Genomic DNA, 27,039 nt, shown 5'->3' with positions numbered 1-27,039 from the left:
GACCTGGCTGAAGTCAGACGCTCAACCGACTGCGCCACCCAGGCGCCCCCCCACTTTAATTTCTGATTTTAGTAATTTGAATCTTCTCCCTTGTTTTCCTTAATCCATCTAGCTAAAGGTTTGTCAATTTTGTTGATCTTTTCAAAGAACCAACCTTCAGTTTCATTGATTTTCTCTACTTTTCTATTCTCTATTTCATTTATCTCTGGTCTGATCTTTAGTATTTCCTTCTTTCTGCAAGCTTTGGGTTTAATTTGTTCTTCTTTTGTAGTTCTTTAAGTTGTAAAGTTAGGTTGTTGATTTGAGATCTTTCTTGTTTGTTAATGTGGGCATTTACAACTATAAATATCCTCCTTCATACTGCTTTCATTGTATGCCATAACTTTTGGTATGTTGTGCTTTCATTTTTATTCACCTCTAAGTATTTTATAGTTTTCTTTGTGATTTCTTCTTTGATCCACTCATTGTTTAAGAGTATGTTTTTTAATTTCCACAATTTTGTGTATTTTCCAGTTTTACTTTTGTTATTGATGTCTAACTTCATCCCTTTGTGGTCAGAAAAGACACTTTATATAACTGTCTCTTAAAATCTGTTGAAACTTAATTTGTGGCCTAACATATGATCTACACTGGAAAATGTTCCGCGTGCTCTTGAGAAGAATATATATGCTGTTGTAGGTAGTATTCTGTTTGTGTTTGTTAGATCTAGTTGGTTTATTGTGTTAAGATCTCTGTTTCCAGATGGTAATCCTGTCCATTATTGAGAGTGGGGTATGGAAGTCTCCAGTTGTTATTGTAGAACTATTTCTTCTTTTAGTTCTATCTATATTTATGGTCTGTAATTAGGTGTGCAAATACTTATAATTGTTACATATTCTTGCTGTATTGAACCTTTTATTAATATATAATGTCTTCCTTTGTCTCTTGTAAAATTTTTCCATTTAAAGTCTGTTTTTTTATGATATTAGTATAGCCACCCCTGCTCTCTTTTGGCTGCTATATTTTATGGCATATCTTTTTCCATTCTTTCAATCTATTTGTGTCTTTGGATCTAAAATGAGTTTCTTGTAGACATAATATAATTGGATGTGTTTTTATGCATTCTGAAAATATGCCTTTTGATTAGATAATTTAAACCATTTACATTTAAATTTTTTTTTCCAACGTTTATTTATTTTTGGGACAGAGAGAGACAGAGCATGAGCGGGGGAGGGGCAGAGAGAGAGGGAGACACAGAATCGGAAACAGGCTCCAGGCTCTGAGCCATCAGCCCAGAGCCTGACGCGGGGCTCGAACTCCCTGACCGCGAGATCGTGACCTGGCTGAAGTCAGACGCTTAACCGACTGCGCCACCCAGGCTCCCCTTAACCCATTTACATTTAAAGTAATTACTGATAAGGGGAGATTTAATGCTATCATTTTGCTATTTGTTTTCTATGTACCTTAGAGCTCCCCTTGCCCTCATGCTTATTTCCTTCTTCCTGTCTTCTTTGGTGTTTAATTATTATTATTATTTTTTGTAGTGAAATGTTAAAATTCCTTTCTCATTTCATTTTCTGTATATTTTATAGCTATTTTCTTTATGGATACCATGGTATTTACATATAACATCCTGAAGTTATAACATTCTAATTTGAATTCCTACCAGCTTAACTTCAATAACATACAAAAACTGCCTGTTTATAGCTCCATCACCACTCTTTTTGGTTGATGATGTCACAGAATACATCTTTATATATTGTGTGCCCCAAAACACAAACTAATAATTCATCTCAATGCACTAGTATCTTAATTTATATAGAAAACCAAATGTGGAGTTACAAACATAAATTGCAATAATACGAGATTTTAGACTAATATTTTAAAAAATTATATATTTTGAGAGAGAGAGAGTAATGGAGGTACAGAGAGAGAGGAGAGAGAAAATCCCAAGCAGGCCCTGTGCTGTCAGCACAGAGCCTGATGTGGGGCTTGATCCCACAAACCTTCAGATCACATCCTAAGCCAAAATCAAGAGTCGGATGCTTAACCAACTGAGCCACCCAGGCACCCGTAGATTAATTTACATTTTTAAAAATGAACCATGGGGCGCCTGGGTGGCGCAGTCGGTTAAGCGTCCGACTTCAGCCAGGTCACGATCTCGCGGTCCGTGAGTTCGAGCCCCGCGTCGGGCTCTGGGCTGATGGCTCAGAGCCTGGAGCCTGTTTCCGATTCTGTGTCTTCCTCTCTCTCTGCCCCTCGCCCATTCATGCTCTGTCTCTCTCTGTCCCAAAAATAAATAAACGTTGAAAAAAAAAAAAATGAACCAGTTCTTAGTTTTGTTGATCTGTTCTAGTGGTTTTTTGTTTGTTTCTATATTGTTTATTTCTCCGCTCATCTTTATTATTTTCCTTTTTCTGCTGGTTTTAGGCTTTATTTGCTGTTCCTTTTCTAGCTCCTTTAGGTGTAAGGTTAGGCTGTTTATTTGGGACCTTTCTTGCTTCTTGAGATAGGCCTGAATTGCAATATACTTTCCTCTTAGGACTGCCTTTGCTGCATCCCAAAGAGTTTGGACTGTTATGTCATTGGCTTCCATGTATTTTTTTATTTCTTCTTTATCTCCTGGTTAACCCATTCATTCTTTAGTGGGGTGTTTTTTAACCCCCATGTATTTGACATGGCTTTGTCATGACATGACTTTCCAACTTTTTTCTCGTTTGACTTCAAGTTTCATAGTGTTATAATCTGAAAATGTGCATGGTATGATCTTTATCTTTTTGTACCTGTTGAGGGCTGATTTGTGACCAAGTATGTGATCTGTTCTGGAGAATATGTGCACACAGTAGGGCACCTGGGTGGCTCAGTCGGCTGAGCGTCCGACTTCAGTTCAGGTCATGATCTCAGGACTCATGGGTTCAAGCCCCGCATCAAGCTCTGTGCTGACAGCTCAGAATCTGGAGCCTGCTTCAGATTCTTTGTCTCCCTCTCTCTGCCCCTCCCCAGCTCACAGCTTGCACTCTGTCTCTCGCTCTCCCAAAAAGAAAATAAACATTAGAAGAAAAAAGAATGTATATTGTGCTGTTTTAGGGTGAAATGTTCTGAATATATCTGTGAAGTCCATCTGGTCCAGTATGTCATTCAAAGCCATTGTTTCCTTGTTGGTTTTCTGCTTAGAATATCTGTCCATTGCAATTTTTAAAAATCTTTTGGTTTCTTGGGGCTCCTGGGTGGCTCAGTAAGTTAAGGGTCTGCTCTTGATTTCAGCTCAGGTCTGATCTCACATGGTTCATGAGTTTGAGCCCCATGTTAGGCTCTGCACTGACAGCACGAAGTCTGCTTGGGATTCTGTCTTCTACCTCTTTCTCTGTCCATCTCCTGCTTGTACTCTGTCGGTCTCTCTCAAAACAATAAATAAACATTAAAAAATTTTTTAAATGTATTGGCTTCTTGAAATCATCTCTTTCATGTAGAAAATAAAAAGTAGAAAATAAAAAGTTAGTATCTTTCATTTCACCCTGCAAATCTCCCATGAAATTTCTTGTAGGCAGTTCTAGTGGTAATGAATTCTTTCAGTTTTTGTTTATCTGAGAATGTCTTAATTTCTCCTTTTTTTCTTTTTCAATATAAGCATTTATTTTTTTTTTTAATTTTTTTTTCAACGTTTATTTATTTTTGGGACAGAGAGAGACAGAGCATGAGCGGGGGAGGGGCAGAGAGAGAGGGAGACACAGAATCGGAAACAGGCTCCAGGCTCTGAGCCATCAGCCCAGAGCCCGACGTGGGGCTCCAACTCACGGACCGCGAGATCGTGACCTGGCTGAAGTCGGATGCTTAACCGACTGCGCCACCCAGGCGCCCCTCAATATAAGCATTTAGTGATATAAATTTCCTTTCAAACACTGTTTTAATTACAACACAGAAATTTAACATGTTATATTTTTATTTTTGTTTAGTGCATAATGTTTGCCAGTTTCCCTTAATAATTCCTCTTTGACACATAGGTTATTTTTAAAAGTGTTGTTTAACTTTCAGACATGTGGGGGTCTTGAGGTATCTTTGCTTTTTTGGGGTGTGTGTGTGTGTGTGTGTGTGTGTGTGTGTGTTTTAATGTTTTTTTTTTTTTTTTTTAATTTTTGAGAGAGAAAGTGTGCAAGTGGGGGAGGGGCAGTGAGAGAGGGGGACAGAGGATCTGAAGCGGGGCTCTGTGCTGATAGCAGAGAGCCTGACACTGGGCTGGAACTCATGAACTTCGAGATCATGACCTGAGCCAAAGTTAGACGCTAAACTGACTGAGCCATCCAAGCGCCCTGTTTTTTGTTTTTTTATTTTTTAAATGTGTATTTATTTTTGAGAGAGAGAGAACATGAGAAGGGAAGGGGCAGAGAGATAGAGAGAGAGAGAGAGAGAGAGAGAGAGAGAGAGAGAGAGAATCCCAAGCAGGCTGCATGCTGTCAGTACAGAGCTGGAGGTGGAACTTGATCTCATGAACCGTGAGATCATGACCTGAGCAGACATTAAGAGTCAGACACTCAACCGACTGACACCCCCTCAAGGTGTCTTTGTTTTTTATTCCTCGTTTAATTCTGTTATGGCCAGAGAACATACTGTGTGTGATTTTATTTTTTTTAATTGTTATGGCTTGTTTTGTGGGCCAGGATATGATGTCTCTTGGCAGATTGCTGCATTCATTTGAAAATGTGTTTTCTGCTGTTGGAGTATTCTAGAGATGCAACTTAGATTATGTTGGGTGATAATGTTATTTAGGTCTTCTCTCTTCTTGTTGATTTTCTGTCTGCTTGTTCTGTGAATTAGACAGGAGTGATGAAGTTTCAAAGTGTAATAGTGGGTTCTCTATTTCTCCTATCATCTCTATTATTTTTTGCTTCATGTATTTGGAGCAATATTTTACGTATATATACATTCAGGATTGTTTTGTCTCCTTGGTGAATTGACTCTGGTGAATTTTCTTTTTTAATTTCTGAAATCTGCTTTGTATAGTATGAAGACAGCCACTCTAGATTTCTTTTGAAATTGCATAAATAAATTTACATTTATTTATGTCTCAGTAAACAGCTTTATTGAGATATAATTTACATGTCATAAAATTCACCCGTTTAAAGTGTACAGCTCTGTGATTTTTAGCATATTCAGAGCATTGTGCATTTGTTATAATAACAATGTTATTTCAGAACATTTTCATCATTCCCTCCAAAACCTTTTTTTAAACTTTTAATCTATTTATATTATTATATTTAAGGTGTGTGTGTGTGTGTGTGTGTGTGTGTGTGTGTGTGTGTGTGTGTTTTGTGGACAGCATATAGTTGGATCTACCCCTCCCACCCCAGCTAATAATCATTATTTTTTAATTGACCTATTTAGGTCATTTACATTTAATATGTCATATATATATTAATATATTATTGCTATGGTCAAATCTAGGGCTACCATTTTATTATTTGTTTTCTATTTGTCCTGTTTTTTCCCTCTGTTTTGTCTTTCTTGCTTCTTTTGACTTATTTAAATATTTTTTAGTATTCCATTTGAATTTATATTTGGCTTTTTAGTTATAGATCCTTGAATTAAGTTTTTTAGTGGTTGTTCTAAGGATTGATTATATTATGCACCTCTAATTTCACACAGACTATCTGAGCTAATATCACTTCACATAAATGTGGAAGCCTTATAACCTCATGGGACCCTTTCCCTTTATTTTATAGCTATCATATGTATGATGCTTATATACATTGAAAGCCTCCCCTACCAATTATATATTTTTTTGCTTTCAACTGCAAACATTTTATTTTTATTATTTAATGTTTATTTTTGAGAGAGAGCGCACATGCACACATGAATGGGAGAGGGGCAGAGAGAGAGGGAGACACAGAATCTGAAGCAGGCTCCAGGCTCTGAGCTGTCAACACAGAGCCCGACACAGGGCTTGAACTCACTAACTGTGAGATCATGACCTGAGTCGAAGTTGGGTGCTCAACCAACTGAGCTACCCAGGTGCCTCTCAACTGCAAACATTTTTAAAAAGTCTTTAAAAGGAGTAAAAGAGTCCATTTTTTTTTACCCCACTGTTTACTGTCTCTCTTGTTCCTCTCTGAAGGAGAGATTCTGGAGTTCCTAATTCTCCCCTGATACCATTTCACTAAAATCCAGAGAACATTCTTTAGCCTTTCTGTTACAGCAGGTCTGCTAGTGGGGGATTCTCTTAGTTTTCCTTTATCTGAGTTTTTATTTTCTTCTTTAATTTGAGAGAGAGAGCATGAGTGGTGGAGAGGGGCAGAGGGGGAGAGGGAGAATCTTAAGCAGGTTCCATCCTCAGTATGGAGCTTGACGCAGGCAGGGCTTGATCCCATGACCCTGGGATCATGACCTGAACCAAAACCGAGTCAGATGCTCAACCAACTGAGCCACCCAGGTCCCCCCAACTGAGAATGTTTTTATCTCACTTCATTCCTGAAGTATTTTTTTTGATGGATATAGAATTATGTGATGATACTTTTTTTTTGTTCCCTGTTAGCACTTTAAAGATATTCCACTGACTTCTGGCTGCCATCTTTTATGATGAGAAATCCACAATTCTGATTGTTATAGCCTTCTATGTAATCTGTTGTTTTTCTCTGTTAACCTTACAGATTCCTGTTTTTTCCTTTTAGCAGCACAGTTATGATGTGACTGATATGATATGGCTTTTTGGGGGGGGATTTGATGAACTTCTTGAATCTAAATTTATATATTTAATCAAATTTGGGGAGTTTTCACGATTTTTTAAATTTCCTTTTTACATTTATTTATCTTTGAGAGACAGAGCACAAGTGGGGGAGGGGAAGAGAGAGAACGAGACACAGAATCCAAAGCAGGCTCCAGGCTCTGAGCTGTCAGCACAGAGCCCAACGCGGGGCTCAAACCCACAAGCCATGAGATCATGACCTGAGTCAAAGTCGGACGCTTAACCGACTGAGCCACCCAGGCACTCCTCAGACTTTTTTTCCCACCAATCTCTTTCTCCCTCATTCTTGGACTTTTGATATTATCTCATAGGTCCCTGAGGCTCTGCTTATTTTATTTGCAATTTTTTTTCTCTCTGTTCTTCAGATTGGATCATTTCTAATGTCCTATCTTCATATTCCATCTAATGAATTTTTAATTTGCAATATTTTACCTCTTGGCTCTAAAATTGCCATTTGGTTATTTTTTTAGTTTCTATTTCTCTACTCAGAACTTCTGTTGTTCCATTAATTTCGAGAGTTTTCACCTTTACCTAATGGAGAATGGGTATAATAGTTTCTTTAATGTCTTCATTTAGTTTTTTTTTCCTAATAAATAAAATGGTGGAAGAGGAGGTCCCCAGCTCACTTCCCTCAACACGCACACAGACGACAATCCAGCAGCCATCCACAAAAAAAAAAAAGTGCCTTTGTGGGAGCTTTGGGATCCTAGTAGGAGGTTGTGAAACCCCAGGAAAGCCCAGGACTAAGGAAAACTGATTTCAGGAAGCAGGCTCTAACCCTGGTGGAAAGCCAGCCAAATGTGGTGCTGGGTACAGAATAATAACCCCATCTCTTTATGGACTTGGCTCCAACCCCACTTGGCTGCAGTCCTGCAACCGGTTCCATCCACCAAGGCACCAGGAGGAGCCATGGTCATCTCCGCCACCAGTATCAGGCCTGCCAACCTTGGACACAATTGCAGATCCTGAAGCATCCCTGTGACCCAGCTCAAGCCCTACTCTAACTGCCAGTCTAGAGTCAGACATGCTTGCACAGGGGCCCTATGGGAGACATGCTCCTGGTAACAATCCTGCTAACCTTGGTTCTGACTTTGGATCCTGAAGCAGCTCTGTAACCTTGTTTCAGCCCTGATCTCAGTCCTACCTGCCCAGGGATCCAGCACTGCTGGTCTTTTCTCCTCATAGTAGGCTTACCAACCTCAGTCCTGGCTGTGGACCCTGAAGCCAGTCCCAGCTACATACTTTGAAATGGCCCTGAGACTCAGTGACAACTCCTCTCTGACATGGTTGGAAGCCAGTTCTGACCACCCAGGAAACTGGTGACAGACCTGCCCCTCTGAGCCTCTAATGGCAGGCCTGTCGGCCTAGTTCTTGACTGCAGAACCTGAAGCAACCCTGTGACCCCGTTCCAGCCCTGCTCTACCACAGTTCCAGAGACAATCTTCCCACCCAGGGACTTTCCTAGGGACATGGTGCAAGTGCAGTCAGGGATCTGTGGGAGCCATACCCATCTGTGCCTGATAACAGACCTGCTGTCTGTGGACTTGACTGTAGCAATTTTACAAGTCCACTATTACCTTGATGCCAAAGCCAGACAAGGAGACTATGAGAAGAGATCATTACAGGCCAATATTTCTGATGAACATAGATGCAAAAATCCTCAACTGAATACTAGCAAACTGAATTGGTAAAAGGATCATACAGCATGATCAAGTGGTATTTATCCCAGGGATGCAAACATGGTTCAACATATGCAAGTCAATAAATGTGATACATCACATTAACAGAATGTAGGATAAAAAGCATATGATTATCTAGATGGGTTAGGGGCATTAAGGAATCGACTCCTGAAATCATTGTTGTACTATATGCTAACTAACTTGGATGTAATTTAAAAAAATAAATAAAAATTTAGAAAGTATTATATGATTATCTCAATAGATGCAGAAGAAGTATTTTATAAAATTCACCATCATTTTATGATAAAATCTCTCAACAAATTAGTATAGAAGGCATGTACCTCAATATAATAAAGGCCATATATGAATGCCCACAGCTAACATCATACTAAAGGGTGAAAACTCAAAGCTTTTCCTCTAAAATCAGGAACAAGATAAAAATGCTGTCTGTCTCCATGATTATTCAACATAGTACTGGAAGTCCTAGCCATAACAATTAGACAAGAAAAAGAAATCAAAGGTATCCAATTTGGGCAGAAAGAAGTGAAATTGTCTCTATTTGCAGATAACATGATTTTATATACAGAAAACCCTAAAGATTCCTTAAAAAAAAAAAACGTTAGAACTAATAAAAAAAATTTAGTAAAGGTGCAGAATACAAAATCAGCATACAAAAATCAGTTGCACTTCTACACACTAACAACCAACTATCTGAAAAACAAATTAAGAAGACAAGCCCATGTGGGATGCCTGGTTGGTTCAGTCGGTTGAGTGTCCAACTCTTGATTTCAGCTCAGGTCATGATCCCAAGGCCGTGGTATTGAGCCCGTCAGGCTCTGTGCTGAGCATGGAGCCTGCTTACGATTCTCTCTCTCTCTCTCTCTCTCTCTCTCTCTCTCTCTCTCTCTCTCCCTCTGTGCCTCTCCCCCGCTTGTGCTCTCTCCCTCTAAAATAAAAAAAATAATTTGAAAAATTTAAAAAAAGACAATCCCATTTACAATAGCATCAAAAAGAATAAAATACTTAGGAATAAATTTAAACAAGGAGGTGAAAGATCTGTACACTGAAATCTATTAAACATTGATGAAAGAAATTGAAGACACAAATAATTTAAAAGATACCGTGTTTGTAGATTGGAAGAATTAGTAACAAATAATATGTGTCAACATACCCATATAACCCTAAGTGATCTACAGATTAAATGGGGTTCCTATAAAAATTCTAATGATAATTTTCACAGAAATAGAAAAAATTCTAAGATTCATATGGAGCCACAAAAGACCCAAGTAACTACAGCAATACTGAACAAGAAGAAAAAAACCAGAGGCATCTCACTTCCTGATTTCAAATTATATTACAAAGCTATAGTAATCAAAGCTGTATGGTATTGGCATAAAAACAGACACACAGATCAATGGAACAGAACAGAGAGCCCAGAAATAAACTCACATATGTTCAGTCAACTAAGGTATCAAGAATACACCATGAGGGAAAGGATAGTCTCTTTAATAAATTGTGTTGGGAAAACTGGATATTCACATGCAAAAAAAAGGAAATTGGACCTTTGTCTCACACCATACACAAAAACCAACTCAAAATTGGTCAAAGACTGGGGCGCCTGGGTGGCGCAGTCGGTTAAGCGTCCGACTTCAGCCAGGTCACGATCTCGCGGTCCGGGAGTTCGATCCCCGCATCAGGCTCTGGGCTGATGGCTGGGAGCCTGGAGCCTGTTTCCAATTCTGTGTCTCCCTCTCTCTCTGCCCCTCCCCCGTTCATGCTCCATCTCTCTCTGTCCCAAAAATAAATAAACGTTGAAAAAAATTGGTCAAAGACTTAAATGTAAGACCTGAAACTATTAAGACTCCTAGAAAAAAAAGCATATGGGAAAGCTCCTTGACATTGGTCTTGACAATGGTTTTTCAGGGGATGACACCAAAAGCACAAGCAACAAAAGAAAAATTAAAACAAGTAGGACAGCACCAAATTAAGTTTCTGCAGGGGCGCCTGGGTGGCTCAGTCGGTTAAGCGTCTGACTTCGGCTTGGGTCACGATCTCGCGGTCCATGAGTTCGAGCCCCGCGTCGGGCTCTGGGCTGATGGCTCAGAGCCTGGAGCCTGCTTCCAATTCTGTGTCTCCCTCTCTCTCTGCCCTTCCCCCGTTCATGCTCTCTCTCTGTCTCAAAAATAAATAAAACGTTAAAAAAAATTTAAAAAAGTTTCTGCAAATAAATGAAATCAACAAAATGAAAAGGCATCCTATAGAATGACAAAATATTTGCAAACCATATATCCATAAGGTGTTGATAGCCAAAATATACAAGGAACTCACAGTATTAGGTGGCAAAAAAAAATAAACAAAATGGAAAAACACCGAAATAGACAATTTTCCAAAGTAAACATACAAATGGCTGATGGGTATATGAAAAAGTGCTGAACATCACTAACCATCAGGAAAATTCAAACCAAAACCATAGTGGGAGATCACCTCATGACCTTAAGATGGCTATCATGAAGAAATCAAAAGATAAGTGTTAGCAAGGATGTGCAGAAAAGGGAACACTTATATACTGTTGGTAGGAATGTAAATGGTGCAACCATTATGGAAAACAGGATAGTGATTCCTCAAAAACTTAAAAATAGACACACCGTATGATCAAGAAATCTCACTTCTGGGTCCATATCCAAAGGAACTGAAATTAATATCTTGAGGAGATATCTGCACTCCCATATTCATTGTAGTATTATTCACAATAGCCAAGATATGAAAACAACCTAAGTGTCCATCAACAAAGGGATAAAGAAAATGTCACACACACACACACACACACACACACACACACACACACACACACTGGAGTATTATATAGCCTTAGAAAAGAAGGGAGTCCTGGTGTTTGTGACAACATGGATGAACCTCGAAGTCATTATACTAAGTGAAATAAACCAGGCACAGAAAGACAAATACTGCTGATCTTGCTTATATGTGGGATCTAAAAAAAGTCGAACTCATAGAAACAGCGAGTAGAAGAGTAGTTACCAGGGGATGAGGAGTGAAGGAAACGTGATGTTTGTTGGTCAGCGGGTACAAACTTTCCGGTATAAGCTGAATGAATTCTAGAGACCTAATGTATGGCATGGTGATATAGCTAATATACCTATAGTTAATAAGGTATACTTGAAATTTGCTAAGAGAGAAGATCTTAGGTGTTCTCAACACACACACATACACACACACACACACAGAGTAACTGTGAGGTGAGGGATAAGTTAATTAACTTCATGGGCTGATCATATCACAATGTATACATATATCAAAACATTACATGTTATTCCTTAAACATATACAATTTTTACTTATCAATAATACCTCAAAGCTGGAAAAATATAAGTACTTAAATTTTTCTTTTAAGATTTATTCATTTCTCAGAGAGACAGAGCGTAAGCAGGGGAGGGGCAGAGAGAGAGAGGGAGACACAGAATCTGAAACAGGCTCCAGGCTCTGAGCTGTCAGCACAGAGCCTGATGCGGGGCTTGAACTCACGGACCACGAGATCATGACCTGAGCTGAAGTTGGACACTCAACCGACAGCCACCCAGGTGCCCCAAAATGGGCTCCAGGCTCTGAGCTGTCAGCACAGAGTTCTATGCAAGGCTTGGACCCATGAACACAAGATCATGACCTGAGCCAAAGTCAGATGCTTAACTGACTGAGCCACCCAGGCACCCCTGTACTTTTAAAAATAATAAGTCTTTGTCTAAAAATTCCATCATCTGGGTCATCTCAGGGTTGACATCTGTGGATTGTCTTTTCCCTTGGGAAATGGTCAGATTTTCACATGTGTGTGTTTAAGTGATGAGTAAGTTTGGACGGTATCCTGGGAATTTTAAGTATTATATTGCAAACTCAGGATCCTGTTAGTATCCCTTGGAGAATGTTGGATTTTGTTGGCTTGTTTGTTTTAGCAGGCCATCAACCTGGGTAGGTTCAGATAGCAGGTTCTGTCCCATCTTCTGTGGGTGTTGGTTACAACGTTAGTTCAATCTCTAAAGCCTTTGCTGTGCTATCTGGATTAGCATGTGCCGCCCTGGGGTTGGTCTGTGACTTGGGCATTGGTTTATATCATTGTTCAGTTTTCAGAACCTTGTTGCTCTTCTTCACATTTGTTTCCTGCTTGTGTAGTTCAGAGGTGAGCCTCTGAGGTGAAAAGGGAAACTTAGTAATGTCCCTACCCCCTTACTCTCTAATACATAGGAGTTTCTTTTCCTGGTCCTTTGGAAATAGGAGGCTTCTCCTAGAGTATCTGCTGTTGGTGCTTGTTGCACAGTTACATGGTTTGGCTTATTCTTGGATCAGGAGACAAAGGAGGGAAAAGAAATATGAAATTCACCCCTCCCCTCATTATAAGTCATTATTCAAGTTCTAACTTAAATCCCTGGTCTGCTTTTTTTTTTTTTTCAGTTTACTTTTCAAAGTTCACAGGCTCTTGTTTCTTATATGCTATTTAAGATTTTTATCTGTCATCAGTGGGAGAGGCTGCGTATCATTACTTTACTTCATCTTGGCCAGCAACAAAGAGCTAGTGTCAGTCTCTTCATTATTTTCGGTACTTTTTTCTTCTATATAAATTGTAAAATCTTTTTAGCTTTCATGAAAAGTTACGTTGAGATTTTGGTTGGAATTGCCTTCAATCTATAAATCATTTTGGGGAGAAATTCCATCCTTACAGTATTGAGTATTTATATTCATAAACATGAGATGTTTCTGCATATTTAAGGTCTTGGTTTAACGTTTAGGTTTATTTCTTGATGCCATATAGTTTTTGTTGCTGTTGTGAGTGCCATCTTTCTATTTTAAAATCTACTTTTTGGGGCACCTGCGTGGCTCAGTCATTTGAGCAGCCGACTCTTGATTTTGGCTCAGCTCATGATCTCATGGTTTGTGGGTTTGAGCCTTGCATTGGGCTCCACACTAACTTGCTTGAGACTCTCTCTCCCTCTGCCCCCTCCCCACTCATGCTTTCTCTCTCTCTAAAATAAAACAAAACAAATAAAATATATTTTCTGTTTATTATTGCTTTATAGAAATCCAGGATTTTTAGTTATTTTTCCAATGTTTATTTTTAAGATAAACCTTTTTTTTTTTTTTTTTAAGTAAGCTCTATGCCCAACATAGGGGCTCAGACTCACAACCCAGAGATCAAGATTGCATGCTTTACTGGCTGAGCCAGCCAGGTACCCCTAAGATAAACTTTCATTAAAGTATCCCAAGTCAGGGGCGCCTGGGTGGCCCAGTCGGTAGGTGTCCGACTTTAGCTCAGGTCATGATCTCACAGTTTGTGAATTTGAGCCCCGCATCAGGCTCTGTGCTGACAGAGCCTGAAGCCTGCTTTGGATTCTGTGTCTCCCTCTCTCTCTGCTTCTCCCCCACTTGTGCTCTCTCTCTCTCAAAAATAAATAAACATTTAAAAAAATTTTTTAAAAAGTATCTCAAGTATGTCCAAATCGTAATTATAGTTATCACATAGTTCTAACTTATCACAATGTAAGCACACTACCCTGGCTTTTGACACCATGAATTTGTTTTGCCTCTTCTTGAACTTCATATAAGTGGAATTATGTACTGTGTTCTTTTCTGGGCCTTGCTTCTTTCATTCAAAGTAATATTCTTTTTTTTTTTCAACATTTATTTATTTTTGGGACAGAGAGAGACAGAGCATGAACGGGGGAGGGGCAGAGAGAGAGGGAGACACAGAATCGGAAACAGGCTCCAGGCTCTGAGCCATCAGCCCAGAGCCCGACGCGGGGCTCGAACTCCCGGACCGCGAGATCGTGACCTGGCTGAAGTCGGACGCTTAACCGACTGCGCCACCCAGGCGCCCCGTAATATTCTTTTTTTATGTTTATTCATTTTTGAAAGACAGAGACAGAGCACAAGCAGGGGTGGGGCAGAGAGAGAGAGGGACACAGAATTTGAAGCAGCTCCGGTCTCTGAGCTGTCAGCACAGAGCCCGACGCGGGGCTCAAACTCATGAACTGCGAGATCATGACCTGAGCCGAAGTCAGATGCTCAACCTACTGAGCCACCCAGGCGCCCCTCAAAGTAATATTTCTGAGATTCATGCAGGTTGTTATGCATATCAGCAGTTCACTCTTTTTATTATTGTATACCCGTTATATGAATATGCTATTACTTATCCATTCTACTATTGAAAGAGATTTGGGTTGTTTCCAGGTTTTGGCAGTTATGAATAGTACAACTATTAGCATTCTTGAACATGATTTTTGGTGTACTCATGTACACATTTGTTAGATGGTCACTTTGGAATGGATTGTAAAATGTGAAAATAAAGTATGTAGGTACATTCAAATAGTTTAGTTTTTTTTTTTTTTTAATGTTTATTTATTTTGAGGGAGGAGGGTCAGAAAGAGAGAGAGATTGAGAATCCCAGGAAGGCCACATACCCAGCATGGAGCCAGACATGGGACTCTCTATCTCACGACCGTGAGATCATGACCTAGCTTAAATCAAGAGTCGGACACTCAACTTAGCCACCCAGGCACCCCTCAACTAGTTTTCTGAAGTAGTTGTACCAATCTCTGCTTCTACCAACTGTGTACGTGAGTTCCAAAAGTTTCCACACAAGCCATCATTTGGTTTAATCAGACTTTTTCATTTATACTAGCTCATCTAGTGGGTATGTAGTGATCTCATGTGATTTCCTCCCAACATCTTATTTTGTTTTATTTATTTATTTATTTATTTATTTATTTATTTATTTTTAAATGTTTTTATTTATTTTTGAGACAGAGACAAAGCATGAGCAGGGGAGGGGCAGCACGAGAGGGAGACACAAAATCCGAAGCAGGCTCCAGGCTCCTAGCTGTCAGCACAGAGCCCGACGTGGGGCTCAAACTCACGGAGTGTGAGATCATGACCTGAGCTAAAGTCAGATGCTTAACCGACTGAGCCACCCAGGCGCCCCCAACATTTTATTTTGAAAAAATATTTAGGCATACAGAAAAGTTGGAATATTTATACACTGACCATCCATATAACCATCAACTTCGGTTCTACAATTAACATTTTACTCTATGCAATTTATCACATATATATCCATCTATTCTTATTGTAGTTTTAGTTACATTTTCTTGTTGACCAGTGAAGTTGAATAATGACCACCATTTCCTATAGCTATTGATTTGTATATATTACAAGCCTTTATTAGTAAGCTTATTCAAGCTTTCTTTTCCCTTCCCTCCACTTTTTAGCTTGTCCACTTTTTCTTATTTATAGATATTTCTTTCTTTTATAAATATCATTTGGGAAACAGGCTCTTTTGGGGTTATATATTTTGTTAGTTTCCTACTGTTACTCTAACAATAACTACAAACTTAGTGGTTTAAAACAACATGAATGTGGGGCGCCTGGGTGGCGCAGTCGGTTAAGCGTCCGACTTCAGCCAGGTCACGATCTCGCGGTCCGTGAGTTTGAGCCCCGCATCAGGCTCTGGGCTGATGGCTCGGAGCCTGGAGCCTGTTTCCTATTCTGTGTCTCCCTCTCTCTCTGCCCCTCCCCCGTTCATGCTCTGTCTCTCTCTGTCCCAAAAATAAATAAAAACATTGAAAAAAAAAATTAAAAAAAAAAAAAAAACAACATGAATGTATTATCATACCATTCTAGAGGTTGGAAATCTGAAATCCATTTGGCTGGGCTAAAAGCAAGTGTCAGTGTTCCTGTGTTCCTTACATAGGATCTAGGGAAGAATCCATTTCCTAGAGTTTTCCAGCTAGCATTCCTTGAATCATGGCGCCTTCTTCCACGTTCAAGGTGCATTATTCCAACTTCTGCTCCTGCGATCCCATTTTCTTCTTGGATTCTGACTCTTCTACCTTCCTTTTCCCATATAAGGATCCTATAAATACATTGGGACCATCGTAGATAATCCAGCTAATCTCCTTTCAAGATCCATAACTTAACCATATTGAAAAGTCACTTTTTCCATGTGAAGTAACATATTCATAGGTTCTAGGGATTAGGATGTGGATATCTTGGAGAAGGGCATTATTCTGTCTACCACGTATGTTGCAAATATCTTCCACTGCCTTAGGGCTTGTCTGTTTATTCAATTACTGTTGTTTCCATTGAAGTTTCTAGTTTTAATTTATTCCAATATGTCAAACTTTTCCTTTATGATTGGTGCTTTTTGTGTCCCATTTAAGAAATCTGTGTCTACACTCAAGTCATGCCGATACCCTCCTAGGTTTTTCATCTGGGATGTTATTGTTTTATCGTTCACATTTAGAACTTCAATCTTCTCTGAATAGATTATTGTTTAATATGTGAAGTTGGGGAGGCCAGGGTTCACTTATTTCTGTGTAGATATCCAGTTCCTCTAACAACCAATGATTCATTGATAAGAATGCCCTTTCTCTACAGCTTTGCAGTGCTGTCTTTATTGTAGATCAGGCACCTATATTTGTGTGAGTTTCTGAAATCTCCCAGTGGTATCCACAGAACTTCCTGTGGTAATGGAAATGTTTGATATCTGTCCTTCCAGTATGGTAGCCGTATGGCTACTGAGCACTTGATACATGGCTAGTATGACTGAGGAAATAAATCGTTGATGTTACTTAATTTTAATTAAGCAGCCATATGTGGCTTGTAGGCACCATATTAAACAGTGCAGCACATTGATCCATGGATCTATTTATGCCATAGATCCCTGTGCCAATACCATACTCTCTTAATTACTGTAGCTTTATAATTAGTCTTTACATTTGCTTCTTCTCTATCAAGATTGTATTAATCATTCTAAGCCTTTTGCTTTCCATGTACACTTTATTTATTTGTTTTAAAATGTTTGTTTATTGAGAGAGGAAGAGCGAGCATGAGTGGAGGAGGGGCAGAGAGAGAGAGGGAGAGAGAGAATCTGAAGCTGTCCGCACAGAGCCTGATGCGGGACTTGATCTCATGAAGCGTGAGATCATGACCGGAGCTGAAATTGAGAGTCGGTTGCTCAACTGACTGAGCCACCCAGGAGCCCTTCCATGTACATTTTAGAATCAGCTTGTCAATTTCCCCAAAAAAACCCTGGTGTGATTTCAATAAGAACTGCATTGAATTTATAGATCAATTGGGGGATAATTGACATTGTTTTACTATTAAGACTTCTAGTTCACAAACATGCTATATCCCTTAATTTTATTTTCTCTCAATAATGTGTGTGTGTGTGTGTGTGTGTGTGTGTGTGTGTAAAGGTCTTGCCCATCTTTTGTTAAAATTATTGTTACACATGTTATGTCTGTTGGCATTACTGTACATAGTATTGTCTTAAAATTATTATTTTCTAAAGGCAGGCATATCCTTGGTATGTTTTCAAGGGTGGAGAACTCCATGTTCGTATCCACATAAGGATAAGAGGGTTTGGAGGCCTCAGGGGTTCTTGTACAACTAGTCTTGTCTTTACTTAGCTCATATATCTAAAGTCTGTAGTTCTTGATGTCCTTAAGGTCAACAAGGAAGGAGGCCTCACCCCTGCAGAAGCAGGAACTAGAGTCCACCCTGGATAACAACTGTTAGCGAAAACATGGAGGCCCAAGATGAGAAATCCCAGACATCTAGACCTTCGGACTCCAAATCCTTGACTATTACTTCCTCAACTCCCCAGCTATTAAAGTCTGAGTTGCCTACTGAGGAATTGATGGGGAAGGGACAGAAGCTTGACACTCTGTCACCAAACATTTGGTCTGATGAAGATAATGATGAAATTTTGGAGACCACAGACAGTGATGAACTGAAGGATAAAGCCCCCCCTGATCGACCATACTGGGCCAATAAAATTGAATACCTTCTGGCCCAGGTGGGCTTCTCTGTGGGGCTGAGCACCATCTGGCGCTTTCCTTACCTGTGTTTTCACAACGGAGGTGGTAAGCCTGGGGACCAGGAATCATGGACCCACAAGGGGGTGAGGAGCCAAAGGACTGTCCTTGCTACTCCGAGGTCTCTGAGATATGTGTGTGTGTGGGGGGGTGGGGGGACGGGATTTGGGATCCTGACTAGGACAGGAGGCAGGTACCTGAACACCTAGGATGTTGGGTGGGTGGGAGCAGGGTAGCTGAACATTAGGTTCATGAGGATGGTGGAGCTGGAGGCCTGGGTCCAGGGTGGGCTGGAAACTAAGCATCTGGGTCTTCCAGAAATTGGGGGAGAAGGGACACCTGGGACTATGAGGGATGTGGAAACAGTTGAGCCCTGATGCCTGTGGCTCTGAGGGAGGTCACGGAGGGCAGGAAGAATGTGTTTTCCTGGCCCCCAAAGAAGTCTAGGCACTGAAAACCCAGGTGGTTCTCAGAGCCCTCCTGACTCCCTTGCACAGGCAGTTTTCTCATCATCTACATCCTCATGCTGTTCTTGATCGGGGTTCCTCTTCTATTCCTGGAGATGGCAGCTGGTCAGAGAATGCATCAGGGAAGCGTTGGTGTATGGAAGGTCATCAGCCCCTGGATTGGTGGTGTGGGGTATACCAGCTTCATGGTGAGGAGTCCTGGGCTGCCCTGGCCTGCCCTTTACACCCCATTCCCACCCTGACCCTTGTCCTGGGATGGGTCCCATGACTTCACTTCCACAGGTCAAGTCTCTTCAGTTCCCAGTCCTCTGTCAGATCCCCTGCTTTCTGCTGGCCTACCTTTCTTCTCCTGTCTCCAGAATTCTCCTTGGTCCCTAGGTGTGCTGCATTGTGGGCTTGTACTACAGTGTGCTCATGGCCTGGAGTCTCTTCTATTTAGTTCAGTCTTTCCAGTCTCCACTGCCTTGGTCAGTGTGCCCCTTACTGAGGAACTCCAGTACTTACGGTGAGAAGAGAGGGAAGAAAAGGGCAATTGGGAGGGCTGAAAAAAGGATAGGGAAATGAAGAAGGAAGAAGATTGTTGAGAAAATTGGGATGAGCAGGAAGATGTTGAATGAGATTGGAAGGAGGAGGTGGAGGGGAATTGGAAGGGGGAGTCACGTGGTCTTGCAGCTTCCTCCATGCCCAGTTCACCTCAGATCCTGAATGTGTGCGGACAACATCCACTACGTACTTTTGGTACCGGAATGCATTGAAGGCCACAGACAAAATCGAAATGGGTGGGCTACCAGTTAAGCATCTCAGTGTCTCTGTCTTTGTGACCTGGTTAATTATCTGCATCTCCATGATCAGAGGACCCAAGTCCTCTGGAAAGGTGAGCCACTCTCTAACTTACTAATCTGATGGACTTCTTTCTACCTGAGACCCCCTAATATTCTCCTAACCTGATGCCTGTAGGCCTCTACCTTCTAACACATACTAATATGACCTTTGACTCAGTAGCCTTTGATCCTACTGTCCCAGCGTCTGTCTTTGCTGAACTCTGTTTCTGAATCATACTTCCCACTCAGATGCTGTATGTCTCAGTGATCCTTTCCTACTTCATCCTTTTCTGTCTCCTTATCCGGAGTCTCACGCTGGAGGGTGCAAAATTTGGTCTCGACAGTTTGTTGGCTGCCCAGGTGAGGTGTCCCCTGCCCTTGAATTCTCTTACCCACATGGGGGGGTGTCAGGGACAGGATGGTTGTCAGTCTGGTAGAGGTCCTCCTAGTTCCCTCCTTCACCCCCTCCTCATCTTCCATCAGATCACAGACCCCTCCTCACTTTATATCCCAGTTTGCATGGTACTTCTCCCCAGGTGCCAGCTCTGTACTCTGTGGAAGTGTGGCGCCGGACAGGGAACCAGATCTTTTTATCCATGGGCCACGGCTTTGGCGGCTTCATCGCAATCAGCTCATACATCCCTCGATCCAACAACTGTGTCATGGATGCCTTTGCTGTGGCTCTTCTCAACTTGGTTGCCTCACTGACCGCCATGGTGTTTGTATTTGCCACAATGGGCCACTTGGCCACAAAGAACAACAACAAATGTTACGTAAAGTGAGCCCAATATTTCATATGCAGATCATCAAAAAGACCAAAGTCTTAGAAATAGCTGGTGGAATTCCAGCCTAGGCCCCCATCTAGGCTCAGTCAGTATGGGACCCTCAAATGGGAGCATCCTAAACTGTAGAAACACCTGAATCGCTCCAACTCTGTCTCTTTCAGGGCTGCCTTTCTAAACTAGTAAAGCCCCAAACTCAGAGGTTTTCAATGGTGTGTTCACCCCATTCTTAACGGGATTGTCATGGAAAATTAGGAGAATAGCTTTAGCTGAATCATTAGACAAGAGGCAAAAAAAAAAAAAAGACCCACAGTACCACCAGAGCCCCCAGAGCCCATTCCTGATTTTCTTCTCCTATAAGATTCATTCTAAAAAATATCCATGAAACATTTATAAAACACCTCCTATCTGCCAACCCTGTGTTGAGTTCTGGAAACACAACCAATGGTGAGGCAGACCACCATCCCTGCCCTAAAGAAAACCACAGTCTTTTGAGGAAGCAGATGCTAAAGATAATCACAAAGTAGATGATAACTGGTAGTAAGGGATGATGAAGAGACACAGAAGAGCAAACCACTAACTTCCTGGGGCAGAGAAGACCTTCCGGTGGAGGCAATCCTGACAAATAACCACCACTTAGCATGCTTTCATAATGTTTCCCATTCATAGACCTACATATAAAAACATATCATTAAAAAGATCTACCATACTACTTTTCTGCAGCTTGTTGACTTGCCCTTATGGAAGTAAATCTTGAATAGCTTTCCATGGCAGTAAACAGAGTTTGGGGGGCTGAGTAAGGATGTGTAGGAATTTGCATATGGAGAATGGTATAGTGGTAGAATTTGGGTAGACTGGGATCAGAGTGGGTGGTGCTAGGCAGAGAGAACACCACGTGCCAGAGATAACTGAGCAATGGGGAGCATGGCAAGTGGAAGCAGCCTTAATGGTTGAGTATGTCCAAAATAGAGAAGGTGAAGAGTTGTACATTAAGAGATTGGAGAGGCCAGCAGGTCAAGGAAGCTGAGAAGCTTTAACGTCGTCCTGAAATTGTCTAGTAGGAGGTATAGGTCCTAAAGCCCTCCATGACACTCTAAGAAAGACCCCTCCAGGTCTTAAGGCAGAAACTCTGTGGCCTCCCGCAGACACATTATGAAAGTAGGTGTCAGGCAGTGAGGGCCAGGACCCTGGAGACCCAGGTTTCAGTGCAGGCTGCACATTAACCAGATCAAAAACTCCAGACTAGTGGTTTTCCTTCTTGTGTGAAAGATAAGAGAGAAGTTATCTTAAAGGGCCAAATGGTTTTATGTGATTCTACCCCTGTCCCCAGGAATGCCAAGACAGTGATGAATCTGATAGTTACCGGGGTGCTGCCTCCTGAGGTCCAGCCCCCAGACAGTCTGTATTATGAGCCAAGCTCCATCTACCCCAAATGGTTCAAGAGCCTTCCTGAACAAATGAAAAGCATGATCCTTCCCCATTTGTCCAATTGCAACTTATCTGAACAATTGAAGGAGGTAGGTAGGGGTTGGGGATGGGGTCCAAATGTTCCCTTCAAAGCCCCCAGCACACCAGAAACGTCAGCTCTCCTTAGGTGCCTCTAGAATTCAGAAAGGCAATTCTCGGCAGCATCCTGAACAACCAGGACCAAGGTTCACAGTATCCTTCTGTGATAATGCAGGTGTAGCCTCCAGAGCACCAAGCACTAGAGTTCATATAAGCCTGTTCACCCCATCCCCAAAGAGTTGCCAGACTAGCAGCTGTTGTTGGAGGAAGTCCTCATGCCTCAAGGCCAGAGGAGGTTAACAATGTCCATCGACAGTGCTACAGGTCGTTTCCTAGAGGAGGAGAGGAGAATGCAGTTAGGGTTCTACAGAATGAGCTCAGAGCCCTTACCGTTCCTCCCTTCACTCACAGGTTATGGAGGGTCCTGGTGTGGCCTTTGTGGCAATTACTGATACCATCTCTGTGTTTTCTGGATCCACTCTCTGGGCCATCGTCATCTTCATGTTGCTGGCAAACCTGGGGCTGAGCACCATGATAGGGATCATGCAGGGCATTATTACCCCTCTCCAGGACACCTTCGCTTCCCTCAGGAAACAGACAAAACTGCTTACAGGTACTCGGACCTGTGACCCCACTCCCACCTATGGCCATTGTCTAGCTTAACCCCACTGGGACTCTTTTATAACCTAGTTTGAATTCGGACCTTGATACAAATCTGATGTTTTCCTTCAGTGGGCATCTGTGTGCTTATGTTCCTGGGCAGCCTCATTTTTGTGAGACCTTCTGGCAGCTACTATGTGAACCTGCTGGATGATTACTGGGCATCTCTGCCCCTCCTCCTCATTGTCATCTTGGAGAATGTGGCCATGGCCTGGATCTATGGAGCCAGGAGGTGATGCCCCAAGCCCAGGATCTCCAGCCATACACCCACACAGCTAGGGTCTCTAGGGAGTGTCGGCCCCTCTTGCTCTCATTGCCAGGTCTCTGATCCCAGGGCTTATGGAGAGCCCCCAGGAGGGTGGGAAGGAGGAAGGCCTGGGCTGATGCCTGGAGAGAATAGCTGTAAAATGGAAAAGCAGTGAACAGACTATATCAACTCCTAGCAGCTCCTGAGCCCTACTTTTAACCAGGGTACTGTGGGCATACAGTCCCTCACTTCTCAAATGTGCTCTGGACCAATAGCATTGGCATCGCCTGAGAGTTTATTAAAAATATAAAACCCTGGACTCTACCCCAGACCTTTGTATCTGAATTTTAACAAGAACCCCAAGTAAATTGTCTGCACATTAACATTTGAGAAGCATTGTGTGATCCAAATGTGGCAGCATTTCTAGGTGATAGTGGTTCTTGGCATCAGTTGCTGATTCATACACTCACTCTCAAATATTACCCAGAGTGTGCCCAAGGGGCAGGCAGGCCTTGTGAGCCCTGGGGATACTGGGATAAATTAGACCGAGTTTCTGCTCTCGGAGTCCAAAGGAGATGTATGTAAGCAGATTTGGGGGGCAGGGTAGTAAGCCTATGATAGAGGCAGCCGAGGGTACTCTGGGAACACAGATGGTTATGTCAAGAAGATTGAAGGGTCAGGCAAGGAGGGGATGCTTGAACAGAATCGAGACAGATGGAGGGGAGTTTGTCAAGGGAAAGAAAAAAGGAGGGTGTTCTAGGCAAAAGGAACCCAATGTACATATGTGTTGGGGTTAAGAAGGTGCACCAAAGAAAGCTGGATAAGTGGGATTGAAGAAACTACATTAGGAACTCAGCCTTTATCCTGAGGGTGATGGAGGAGAGAAATGTTTTGTTTTGTTTTTTGTTTTGTTTTGTTTTAATCCTGAGGCTGGGACAGAGATCAGACTGAAACGAGATGAATTAGAGGGAAGAAAACTGGTTGTGGAGGTGAACAGAAACGTTTAAGAAACGTGAAGCTCTGTCTCCCAGGCTGGGTTTGGATTGACCCCTCCACAAGGCTGGGAAAGGCCTGAACAGGCCCCTCCAAAGCCTTGTGGCCCTTCTTCCCAGGTTCCTTGCAGACCTGATTATCATGTTGGGCCGCCCCATCTCCCCCATCTTTCGTTGGCTGTGGTGCTTTCTGTCTCCATTTGTGCTGCTAGTCCTGTTTGTAAACACCCTGATTCATCTGTGTCGGAAGAACATCACCTACTTGGCCTGGGACTCAAGCATTGTGAGCCTCTCTCTCAGACCCCAGAACCCCTTAGGGAGCGGGTGAGGCCTTTGTGATCTTCTCTGGCCTCTAAGACTCTGCCACCTTATTCTCGGGTTCCCTGGGGACCCAGTTATCTAGTCTCTTGTCTCTTGTCCCTACCCCCAACCTCTGTAGCCTTCCTCTTCAGAGAAACTGGGTATTCTAAATCTTCCCTTTCTCCACAGTCAAATGAGGTGATCCGAACTTACCCATCATGGGCTAAAGTCTTGCTCATCATCTCCATCGTCATTACCCTCTTGCCTATCCCTGCCTACTTCCTGTACACACTCATTGATGTGGCTTTTCCAGTCTCCATGATTCACAGTAAGGTCACAGTTATCTTCAAACCTGAAGCTAAAGGGAACTCGTGAAGCCCCATCCACGGCTTCAGGTGATGCAAAGTCAAAAGGTTGATAAAATGGATAAATAACCAGGGAAAAACCTCTCTGCCATGTGAGTAATTCATCTTGGAAATAAAGACTTGGTTTATTTGGCAAAACATCACTTTTTTTTTTTTCAAAGTGGAACTCCCCGGCTGGCAACTTGACATTAGAAAAGGTAAAAGTAGCAATTGCTAATGTAACTGGACTCAAAGATGTTTTGTTTTCCTGGACTGGGAAAGTTTTTCTGGCCAGATGGAGGTTAACACAGCAGTCATTCTCTGCATCTCCTACACTTGCCCTCACCAGACACATAATAATAGTGTTCTTTGACCTCCAGTATTTGGTTGATGGTGACGGCTGACCCCTACTTCTCCTAGGCTGCCTTCCTCTTGGAATTGGTGGTACGTGTCAGGTCTGATCCCTACGAAACTAAGGTAAAAATGGTGCTAGTACCCGTGAAACTTTGCTTTCGTCATGAAAAAAAAAAAAAAATGCCCAACTCCCACTCTTGCCTTCCATTGACTTTGTTCAATTCAAATGCTAGAATCCCAGGCCCTCTCTGCCTGGCCCTTCCTGTAAGGAAACAGATAAGAGACCATAGTCTCAGAAAGCAGTGGAGTTACCGATTATGGCAAAGTGGTTAACTATCTGCTAATTGGTGACTTCCTCCTGTCTCTCTTAAGCAGGAATAGCTGATCAATTTACCAAGCCTACCAAGGAGCTTAAACCTTTATCCAACATTATATATTTTTCCTAAGGTGGTCTAGGAGCCTGAAGGAAGGATATTTGCCAGAGAATGAGGGAGACAGTAGAGGTTAACTTCAGAGTTTGAAGACTCAAGGAGGACTTCATTGAAGGCAATATGACAACAAAATAAGACAAACAAGACACACCATAGATTAAGACGCCTAAAGTATAACATCAAGTATATTTCAACAATCCTCTTTATTTCTTTAAAATTTTTTAAGTTTATTTGTTTGGGTGAGAGAGAGTGAGAGTGAGAGTGAGTATGCAGGGGAGAGAGAGGATCCCAAGCACTAACAGTGCAGAGCCTGAGGTGAGGCTCGAACTCATGAACTGTGAGATTATGACCTGAGCTGAAATCAAGAGTCAGATGCTTGACCGACGGAGGCACACAGGCACCCCAACAATCCTCTTTAAATGCATAGATGAGTAGGGGCGCCTGGGTGGCGAAGTCGGTTAAGCGTCCGACTTCAGCCAGGTCACGATCTCGCGGTCCGGGAGTTCGAGCCCCGCGTCGGGCTCTGGGCTGATGGCTCAGAGCCTGGAGCCTGCTTCCGATTCTGTGTCTCCCTCTCTCTCTGCCCCTCCCCCGTTCATGCTCTGTCTCTCTCTGTCCCAAAAATAAATTAAAAAAAAAAAAAACGTTGAAAAAAATAAATGCATAGATGAGCTTAGAAGAAATTAAGGGAAATCTTCAAGAGGTTCAAAAATTAGGGGCGCCTGGGTGGCGCAGTCGGTTAAGCGTCCGACTTCAGCCAGGTCACGATCTCGCGGTCCGTGAGTTCAAGCCTCGTGTCGGGCTCTGTGCTGACAGCTCAGAGCCTGGAGCCCGTTTCAGATTCTGTGTCTCCCTCTCTCTCTGACCCTCCCCTGCTCATGCTCTGTCTCTATCTGTCTCAAAAATAAATAAACGTTAAAAAAAAATTAAAAAAAAAAATTAAACCTAAGCTTGGGGCGCCTGGGTGGCTCAGTCGGTTAAGCCTCCAACTTCGACTCAGGTCATGATCTCATGGTTCATGGGTTCCAGCCCCACATTGGGCTCTGTGCTGACAGCTCAGAGCTGGAGCCTGCTTCAGATTCTGTGACTCCCTCTCTCTCTGCCCCTCCCCTGCTCGTGTTCTCTCTCCCTCTCTCTCTCAAAAATAAATAAACATTTAAAAAAAAATTAAACCTAAGCTTGAATTCAGCAAGGGTTAAAGCTAGTAAATGCCAGTGTAGGAACTTAGAGATTTGGGGTTTAAAGTTTAGGTGAAGACTAAAGAAGAACTTGGGTTCATGGAAGAAAAGGAAATCCCCACACATAGAAAGCTATGAAAGGGTTAGATAGCAAGAAAATATGTACGTATTGGTTCTGTTTCTGATAGCAGGCAAATAATGTCTTTTTTTTTTTTTTTTGAGAATTTGTAACCCAAAACCTTCTCTCACATGGAATTTTGGTTCAGATTCACACATGTATAGTCTGAAAAACCCAGTTGAGATTAATATAAAAGGTGCCAGTGGATAGCAACCTTGCCTCCAGCACCTGTCATAAGTAAATATACATAATCTCTGGGGGAAACACAACCTCTCCCAAGCCCCATAGCGTTTCATGAACATGAGGTCACAAAAAGAAATCACAAAATATGCAAGGAAAAAGGTACCCTAAGGGAAGATTAGAAGAAAAAAAAAAGTAGTAGAATTAGACCTTCAAAAACCTAATGTACTGGAATTAACAGGTACATAATATAAACTCAATATGCTTAGTATATTTAAAGACAAAAAGAGTTGAAATTAAAAACAAGATACAAAAGACTCAGAAATGATCAGGGTATTTGTAAAAGAACCAAAAAGAAGTGAAAAATCACAAAGATTAAAAACATCA

At 41.9% G+C, this 27,039-nt stretch overlaps 1 protein-coding gene across 7 annotated transcripts in view; it reads left to right on the top strand.

The window, feature by feature from the left end:
• The window catches only part of LOC121018764 (orphan sodium- and chloride-dependent neurotransmitter transporter NTT5-like), a 58,660-nt gene extending 33,207 nt beyond the window's left edge, over nucleotides 1-25,453 (top strand). For 4 of the 7 annotated variants that reach the window (XM_040457704.1, XM_040457701.1, XM_040457706.1 and 1 more), the window contains 11 exons: nucleotides 17,904-18,320; nucleotides 18,770-18,927; nucleotides 19,118-19,244; nucleotides 19,438-19,613; nucleotides 19,810-19,920; nucleotides 20,097-20,338; nucleotides 21,673-21,859; nucleotides 22,260-22,461; nucleotides 22,581-22,740; nucleotides 23,868-24,030; nucleotides 24,237-25,453. In XM_040457704.1, coding sequence (XP_040313638.1) covers nucleotides 17,981-18,320; nucleotides 18,770-18,927; nucleotides 19,118-19,244; nucleotides 19,438-19,613; nucleotides 19,810-19,920; nucleotides 20,097-20,338; nucleotides 21,673-21,859; nucleotides 22,260-22,461; nucleotides 22,581-22,740; nucleotides 23,868-24,030; nucleotides 24,237-24,422 — 2,052 coding nt within the window. In that variant the 5' untranslated portion in view covers nucleotides 17,904-17,980 and the 3' untranslated portion in view covers nucleotides 24,423-25,453. Of the gene's footprint in view, nucleotides 1-17,886; nucleotides 18,321-18,769; nucleotides 18,928-19,117; nucleotides 19,245-19,437; nucleotides 19,614-19,809; nucleotides 19,921-20,096; nucleotides 20,339-21,672; nucleotides 21,860-22,259; nucleotides 22,462-22,580; nucleotides 22,741-23,867; nucleotides 24,031-24,236 lie in introns of all 7 variants that reach the window. The other 3 variants (XM_040457705.1, XM_040457700.1, XM_040457707.1) reach the window with 3 other exon arrangements.
• Nucleotides 25,454-27,039: the final 1,586 nt, after the last annotated feature.

Source organism: Herpailurus yagouaroundi, unplaced genomic scaffold (genome assembly GCF_014898765.1).
Source record: "Herpailurus yagouaroundi ecotype Mexico unplaced genomic scaffold, PumYag 220, whole genome shotgun sequence".
Taxonomy (NCBI): Eukaryota; Metazoa; Chordata; class Mammalia; order Carnivora; family Felidae; genus Herpailurus; species Herpailurus yagouaroundi.
Note: the sequence above shows the minus strand (reverse complement) of the source record. Positions and strands in the feature narration are given on the sequence as shown.